Source organism: Centruroides sculpturatus, unplaced genomic scaffold (assembly GCF_000671375.1).
Source record: "Centruroides sculpturatus isolate CEXI.00-Female unplaced genomic scaffold, Cexi_2.0 scaffold923, whole genome shotgun sequence".
Lineage (NCBI taxonomy): Eukaryota > Metazoa > Arthropoda > Arachnida > Scorpiones > Buthidae > Centruroides > Centruroides sculpturatus.
The window spans coordinates 166,492-175,778 of record NW_019385201.1 but is presented as its reverse complement, the minus strand read 5'-3'; the positions used below and the strand labels follow the sequence as shown (position 1 = coordinate 175,778).

General features: G+C 32.9%; 1 protein-coding gene across 5 annotated transcripts in view; it reads left to right on the top strand.

Annotated features, from left to right (window-relative positions):
• LOC111636074 (cell death-inducing p53-target protein 1-like) overlaps window positions 1-9,287 on the top strand; it is a 63,728-nt gene that overhangs the window by 15,197 nt on the left and 39,244 nt on the right. For all 5 annotated transcript variants that reach the window (XM_023381239.1, XM_023381238.1, XM_023381237.1 and 2 more), the window contains exon 2: window positions 2,900-3,021. In XM_023381239.1, coding sequence (XP_023237007.1) covers window positions 2,907-3,021 — 115 coding nt within the window. In that variant the 5' untranslated portion in view covers window positions 2,900-2,906. The remainder of the gene's footprint in view (window positions 1-2,899; window positions 3,022-9,287) is intronic.

Here is a 9,287-nt window from a genome sequence, read left to right as displayed (position 1 = left end):
TCCTACAACTTCGGTCGTTGTTCGGGGTACAGTTAAGATTTTAACGAAGTTCGAGCGAAAACATAATTAGCAAAAAAAGTCGAAATAAAGTGATTAAACAAAAATGATTACAAATATCGTAAATAACAGTTCACAAATGCATATATAGAGACATATATATTTTTGAAGGGGGGAAATGGTCTTCACAATTTGAAATCGATCAAACACACTATGCGCGAATGCTCGTGTAAACGCGCGCCATCTATCGTAGGATAAATGTACTTCGCGGGAGTGTATTAAAAAACTTCCCGAAGTTTCATGGCAATCGTACTATGCCACAAACCTTCGCCGGAGTATATTAAACAACTTCCCAAAGTTTCATGGCAATCGGATAAACGGTGTGGTAATGCATGAAGGACATAGGACACACAGACACACAGACAGACATACATTCATTTTTATATATATAGTAATTTATATATAATACTGTACAGACGATAGCAAACTCTCCGTAGCGTGGCACTTGACGGTGGAAAATAGTTCTGCTGCCCGATGACGTTTCACGTAATTAAAGAAGTTTTTTTAATTTTTTTTACAGATACCGTCACAATTTTTTCGCAGTTTTATAGGAATCATAATTATAGGGGGTTTACTGTATAGAATCAGTTAAGGAGCTGACTTTGAAGAAGCAGATTTGATTTGGTGTAATGCCTTTGATAATAGCAGGACATAGGTTACAGATTTACAGCTATTAGGTTTGTGAGATTGCTGAGTTTGCTCTCTAGTCAGAACAGAAGAGAGGTGTTGATTCATATGTGGGTGTGATACACCAAGTCAGACTCAACAGTCACCAAAAAAAAAATTGTCCCAATTTATTTTAAACACAAAAAAGCCTGTAGCAATAATATTCTTAGATGTCTCTGCAGGTGAAGACTATAAATCTGGTTCTTCTTTTTAAAAAGAAAGAAGACAGAAGGATCCTTCAGTTTCTTGTTTTGTTTCCAGGTCATGTTTAATTCTTTTGAGAAAGTGAGGTCAATCCAGTTAGGGTCAAAGATGATGTCAGAGAGAGAAGCTCTCTTATCCTTTTTTGAGTTGAAATTTTGAGTTTTTATCATTTTCTGTCTGATTGTCCATTCCAATTGGTCACCTTTTCTCATTCTAAGTGGTCATTACTAAGTGTAATGAGATCTCAACTTAGATTGCAGGATGTGTTAAAATAGACATTTAATTTGATCTTAACTGGAGATAATTGGTCTTAGGACTTACATTGTCTAGTTTTTCTTTGTTTTATTTCTGAGAGAAGGTTTTTTTTTCCACTATTATTATTCATTTTTCCTTTTATGGAAATAAAAATTATATTTTAAAATATTAATGAATTTAATGTGGTTGCAGGATATTTCTGGAGCCTTACAGGTTGCCAAATGTATAGCCACTATGAATGACAATGTTATTTGCAATATAGGCCTGATTCAGGAGGTCATGCATATGAAACTTAATGTTATTACAAATGAGCTTAACATCTCATCTCATCTTTCTTTTACATCAGTTGCTATTGAATTTAGAGTGTTTGTGTACTAGATGTTGTCTTAGTGGCTCATAGACAGTTATAGTGACAGGAAGAAGAGAGGCTTTATGTGGTGACAGTTTGTGGAGTTATGTGGACATTTTCCTTAATTTCATACAATACATGATTGCCACATGATATTCCTGTAGGTCTGACATTTTGGAATGCAACACTGTCACCATAGATAGCCTCCTTTCTTCCTGCCACTCTATAACTGTCTATGAGCCACTAAGACAACATCTAGTACACAAACACCCTAATGTCTAGACCAGGGAAGGTGAACCTGTTTGAGTCTGTGTAACATAAGTATACTTACTATGTATAGTAAGCATGTTTATCTTTACAAATGTTTATGCATGCTGAAGTTTTAGACTTTGAATGATAATATTCAAAGGAATGAAATATGCTTTAATTAGAATAAATGTTTTGCTTTAGTTGAATAAATGTAAAGAAGCAGATTGATAAAAGGATGATCAGGTGATAAACTGAAAGGATAATTGAAAAAGACAGATGATAAATAAAAATTATACATTATGTGTTAATACATTATGTGTTAGATGATTTCTCTGACATGTCACAGCTTCACCACTCCTGGTCTAGACCAGGGGTTGGAATTATCGGCTCGCGAGCCACATGCGGCTCTTTGGACATAAACTCCAATTTCACCTCTCCTCATTTCACCACAGCCTTATAACTTATGAGTTTATGAGATAGAGCTGCCGAACAAACGTCAACTCGTATGCTGTCCACACATGACCACACTGATCAATATGAGTTGCATAAGAGTGGTAGCATTTGAAGCATATCTATATATATAACACATTGAACGTGTGTCCGTCCATCCGTGTAACGTTATGCCAAAAATGTCTACTAGAGGCGTCCCTGTTGTGTGTCGTATTTTGCACATTTAAATTAATATGCGGCTCTCTGGTACTTTTGTTATCCTGTTTTCATGACAATTTGGCTCTTCTCACTTGACAAACTGCCGACCTCTGATCTAGACTATTGATAGGGTGCAACATCTACCTGCTAACACTTTTCATTTTTGTAAAAAGAAGAAAGAAAAGAAAAGGTAATTCTTGAAAAACCTATTGATCACATCATCTATAAGAATTATTCTAGGTTAATATCAAAGAAACTAAGTAGAAAAAAATTTTAAACTTGATATAAATCCAGTTTATCAATTCATGTACAAACTGTATAAAATTTAAAAAATCACATAGATAAAAACAATATGAATATTATATAAAGCCATATCTGAATTTATCATCATCATCATCATCATTTGTAATAAACATAAAATTTTTAAACTAGGAAATAATTTATAAAAGTTTGTTTTCTTGTTTACAAAAGAAAAAGTATGGATCAACAAAAACCACCTGCTGGAACTACTTATCCAGAACCACCACCACCTTATACGAGTGGACCAGCACCACCACCTAATGCGTATCATCAACCTCCTGGTCCATATGGTGGTAAGTTTTCATGATGATATTTTTAATTTTTAATTTGCCATAAATAATAGCAAATTTTTAAAATATTGATACAGTAGAGCATCGATTATCCGAATCAATTGGGGACTAGGGTTGTTCGGAAAATTGATATTTCGGATAACCGATTATGTACGAAAAAATATATTAACCTATCCCATTTTGAAATTTTTCTCTGTTGCGTGTTGCTTTGCGTTGAATTTTCGTCGATGTTAAGCCTAAGGAAGACTATTGTATCGCTAAAAATTATTTTTTTATTTTGTACAAACAAAATAAATATATTGAAAAATATAAAAACAATAAAAAATTATACTTCAGAAGTTAATTTAGTATCAAAAATGTAAAATATTTGAGTAGCCGAAGACATAGCCAAAGATTGCAGCGCCACAGCACTGGCGAAAATTTAAATTTACTGACTGGAATTCTTTCGGATAACCGACTTTCGGATAAACGAAGCTCTACTGTATAGTCATAGTTTTTGATGTAATGTTGACAGTTTCACAGTTTTAGAATAAATGTTTGTTTGTTTTTTAATACTCTCTCTTGAGAGGGATGTATAACCTCACTTAAACTGGCATGCTGGTATTTCCCCAAGATTAACTGGCATGCCAGCATGCTGGCATTTCCCCAAGATAAATAGGCATGCTGGATTTACTATACGGAAATATCTGATTTTACGATCTCCCCGGATAGACTAGCATGCTGATCATTCTGCAAAAATACAGTATATGATTCCAGTCCCAGAACTTTTGAATCCCACTTCATATATATCTGATCACTAAGTTCTTTAAATATGATCTTGATTTCTAATTTTAGTTTTAAGCATAATATGAAGCTGATTATGTGTTGATATTAGTGATTACAGTATTTTTTTTTTTCTGTGAACGTGAATTAAATGTGAAAAATTATGCAGTGGTACCTCAGGATACGAACGCCCCAGCATACGAAATTTTCAGGATATGACATGAAATTCGAACATATTTTGCTCCACTATATGAACAAAAATTCACCATACGACATTACATTAATTCGCAGCACCATTTTTATTCACTTCTGTTCATTGGTCTCAGTCTGCATGTTTGCTTCGTTGTGGAAGGATCTCGCTGGATAAAGGAAATCTTGAGGTATTATCAGAAAGTGACTGATTTTATTGAAAAGAAACATCCCGAAAAGGTTCACACTGGCCATATTGCTGCTCAGAGTAATGACATTTGCCTAAATCATTTTAGAAACATTTTAAAAAGTAAGCAAAGCCAAACCTCTTTGGATAGATATTTTACCAAGTGACCTCTATTCAGTGAAAGTGCTGGTGAAAATGAAGGGAAGAAAGCAAAAAGCAGTGAATAAAAATTAAAAAAAAATATATATATATAAAACAACACTAATTTTTTTTATCTTTTCTAAGTTATTTTTAAGTTATTGTTACATTATGTTATGTAAGTTAAGTTTTAGTATCATTTCCCTTCTGCCTCTCTTTCCCACCAGTTTACACCTCCACCATCGTCTATCCTCGAAGCTAAAGTGCAAATAAAACTACATTTTTTTTTAATCAATTATTATTCTATTATGGTTATTTATACTATAAAGAAATTTAAACACCGGAGTAGATAAATACTATAAATAAATTTTAACATCGGAGTAGATCATAGAGACAACAGAGAAGTAATCTACATCTGGTCCACTAAACGCAACTTAGTAACTAGGATCAAGGAACACAACGCGGACACCCTACATCATAGAAACAACACCATCTTAGCAGTATACTCCTCCGACTCAGAAATAGAGCCACTATTCTCTCTAGCCAGAAATATTCACACCACGTTCTGCACAGAACACCTCAGATGGTTAGAAGCCATATACATTAGCCTTAACAACCTCAGGAATAAGCACTGCATTAACTTCAAACAAGAAATGAAGATATCAACAGCATTGGAAGCCTTCCTCAATAAAACTCTAAAGTAACAACATACGGATAATGTGGAAGTCTACAATGATGTCATTGGTCACACGTGACAACGTTCCAGAAAGATTTTCCAAAACAACGGTTAATTCTAGACTGGAAATTTGAATTCATGTAGGGAATTCCATAGTGCCTGAAGAAGAACCACATTCGAAAACGTTTGCAAAGTCCTCTGTATTGGAGACAAAGAACACCAGTTATTTGTACATTTACAACTACAAAATGCATTTTTCAGTGTTTTCCTTACTATAGCTTTTTTTATTTTATTTTATGTACTACTTAGCGTTAATTTGAGTGTGTTTTTCTTGTTGGAACAAATTATTTGGTTTTACATGTAATCGTATGGGGAAAAATGATTTGCCTTACAACATTTTCATGATACAATCTCAGTTTCGGAACAATTTCGTATCCTGAGGTACCACTGTATTTTGATTAAAAATTGCTTAAATATTAAATAAAATTTGTTTTTTGAGTTGTTCTTTCAAGGAAGTTAGATAACTCCACAAATCTAAATGATGGGAGTCAATTTTCTTCTAATAAATGGTTATTAGATGACTAACCATGTAATAATAAATTCATAAATAAAATTTTGAAAGTTGTCATATAGTTCTAAGCAAAGTTAGTTTTCAATACGTGTTAAATCACTGTCAGTGAATGATGATGAATGTACATTTCTTAGATAATAATCATACATATAAAAAAATAGCTATACTACCAAGGGATCTGAAATTTGTATGTTCTGCAGGGTTCCTACTTACCTGGAAAGTTGGGAAAATCTGGGATTTTCATTAGTGTTTGGAAAAAGTCATGGAAAGTCAGGGAATTTGTTGAAATTTTAATTTAATAAAACAATTTATTTTTAGTCTTAATAATTTGGCAGTTATAAAAAAAATATTAACTGTTGGTCAGGGGGAAGTCATGAAATTTAAAAGAAAAATTTGAGTAGGAACCCTGGTTCTGTTGATTGTGATGTTCAGAAAACTTCAAACTAAAAAAAAAATTATTTTTGTATTTTGTCTCCTGTATTGTATTTTAAAAAATCGTATTATGCTTAAGCAAATTATATTTAATGCCATTGGATAGGTAATTTCATAGGCCTACATGGATATGGGAAAAAAGACCCTCTGTGTGCCTATAGAGCAGAAAGAGTTAAAAATAAAAATAAAAAAGAAATCAAACTTACTAACAAGTACTTGTTTTCTTTTTAACAATCACTATAACTTAGAATTAAAATTATTCCAAGAATGTTATGTTTAGATGAATACATTAATAAAAGATGATGTTAAATAAATTATCTTATTGAATTTTTTAAATATGTATATTTTTTTAAGATAAAATTAAAATTATTCTAGAAATATTATAATGACTCAAAAAAACATGACACCTTAATTTGCTGAGAAAACTTTTAATGAAAAGCTAACGTTTTCAGCCAACTCTATTGGCCATCGTCAGGCTAAGCTTTTTCGTATACAAAGAAAATAGAACAAAAATTTTAAATACAAAAAACAAAATAACGAACGAAATATATATATATATATATAAATAAATGTATAAATAAAATAAATAAAATAAAAACTCCTATTATAAAATATGTATATGATAAATAAGCATAGGATAATTAAACATTAAAAAACGTAACACAATAATACATTATGCTAAATTCTATAAACCGCAAGATATGCAAAAAAACACTAAAAACAAGGCATTAAGATCTGTCCATTCGCTTGATTAAGTATTTCCAGGCGGAAGGCAACCCTTCAGCATCCCTAGAATTAATGCATTTATCATGTAATCTGCTCCTGTATATTTCAATCTTTTCTGCGCAAATCGCCAAAGTTGGTGAATGTACTGGTTTAATAATACTTGCTTCGTCCCATTTGACGATTGAGCCCTCAACTTGCGCCATTTGCGATAGTATTGTGGCGTTAGATCCCTTACTGATATTGTACTTGTGTTCTTTTAATCTGACTCCTAAATTTCTGTTAGTGACACCAATATAATTTTTATTAATGTCTAGTTCACGATTTTCATATGGAATCTTGTATACACCTGCTCTTTTTTCTTTATCTATGCTGTCTTTGTCATTCCTTAATAATCTGTACAGATTAGGAGCTCTCTTGAAAATTAACCTGGACTCTTTGCGGGCTGAGATTTCTTTCATGATGGCTTTTCTCTTTCTATCATACGTGAACTTCGTGATTTTGCCGAAACCGTCGTTTTGCGTTTTAGTTTTATTTGTTTTGTATTTTCTGACCAATGTTGTTATCATACCTTCTTTGTACCCTAGAGATCTGGCAATATGCAATATTCTATTAATTTCTGTTTGCCTATCCAAGACATTACTGCAATAGAGAAAAGCCCTTTGGATAAGGGCACGGAAGGCAGCCATTTTGTACTGGTAGGGATCATTAGAATGGGACGGAATGTACAGAGGGCTATGCGTCGGTTTTACGTATACATTAGTTGTCAAACGCCCTTCTTTAAATTCAATGTCAATATCTAAAAAATGTATCCGTGAAGCACATTTTTGTTCAATCTTCAACATGAGACCATCATTGTTGCTGTTTATCATGTTGATAAACTCATCAATCTTTTGGTCATTCTTCCAAATTACCAAGACATCGTCCACGTATCTTTTAAAATACACAATGGCATTTAAGAAAACAGAAAGAGCACTTTTTTCCAACCTTCTCAATACAAGCTCACATAAAAGTCCTGACATGGGACTTCCCATAGGGACTCCTCTTCTTTGTCTGTATCGACGGCCATTAAATGCGAAAAAAGATTGATAACAAATAAGGTTACCTAGTTCGATCAAATCATTAATGTAACCCAAGAGCCAAATTTGGGCTCTTGCTCAGCATGAAGTCTAAAAGTGCTACTCTGCATGATTCAATTTTTATAGATGGGTATAAACTTTCATAGTCCATCACTGTTCCAATTTCATCTTCCATTAAAACTAGATCTTGTACCTCATTGACCACTTCTCTTGGATCATGCGCCACATGTATATTATTCTCGAGGTGCGAGGTGAGAAACTTATGTAATCTCTTTTCAAGAATAAACGTTGGTCCTCTGCACCTTTCCACTACAGGTCTCATTTCTTTACCCTCTTTATGGGTCTTGGCAAAAGCAAACAATCTTGGCATACCTGGACTAGGATTTCGACAATTTTTGAGAAAGGGTAATGCATTACTCAGCTTAGCCTTTTCAAGTTTCTTAACCCTTCTGTCGACGCTTTCAATAACATTTGCTTCAACACTCTCGCATTCTGTTTTTTTAATGTATTCCTCCATTGCGTTATTATATGTCTGTCTTTTCATAATTACCAAAGCTTTGCTTTTGTCCGCTCTTGTTGTAACCAAATCATTTTTTCTAAGCCAACCTTTAGTAAGTTTGATGTTTTTACCCGCATCAGATCCCTTTTTCCAATTCTTCTGGTCTTTTATGACTGCTTTCCATCGGATGTATTCTTTTTCTAAAGAATCTAGCCCAGATATTCCTCTCTCTATTTCTTGTATCGAAGTTTCCCATGAACTTGAATTTTCAGGGACAAAGTTTGGTCCCCATTTCAGAAAATCCTTGATTTTATTCGGGACTTCTATTTGGTCCCACAATATGAATGTTGAAGAATTGTTACTAATCCTTCTTGATGCTTGCTTTTTAACGATCCATTTCATTTTACTAATAAATTTACTCCTTATATTCTTCCGAACTGCATCTGTTAGTACAACTATACCACTGTTAATTTCTTTCAACTTTATAGGATCTTCATTGTATATATTATTCTCTAATGCTATGAGCTCATGCAATATACCATACTTTTTATTCTTAGCAATTCTAATTGATTTACGAAGACAAATCAAACAAAACTTAGCTTTCAAAGAAGCACATTCTTTTGGGATGCTGATCCTATATATCGACATCGGAAATACCTTGTTTATCAAACATTCTTTTAAAAATTCAAATTTGCATTCAGCCTTGACAAGTTTTAACGTTATTTTCCTATACTTCCTGTAATAATCCACCGGTGCCGCCATATTCTAACTATATTACACTCACTCAGCACTTGCTTGTAAACTCAAAAAAACACAACACCTTAATTTGCTGAGAAAACTTTTAATGAAAAGCTAACGTTTTCAGCCAACTCTATTGGCCATCATCAGGCTAAGCTTTTTCGAATACAAAGAAAATAGAACAAAAATTTTAAAATCAAACATTCTTTTAAAAATTCAAATTTGCATTCAGCCTTGACAAGTTTTAACGTTATTTTCCTATACTTCCTGTAATA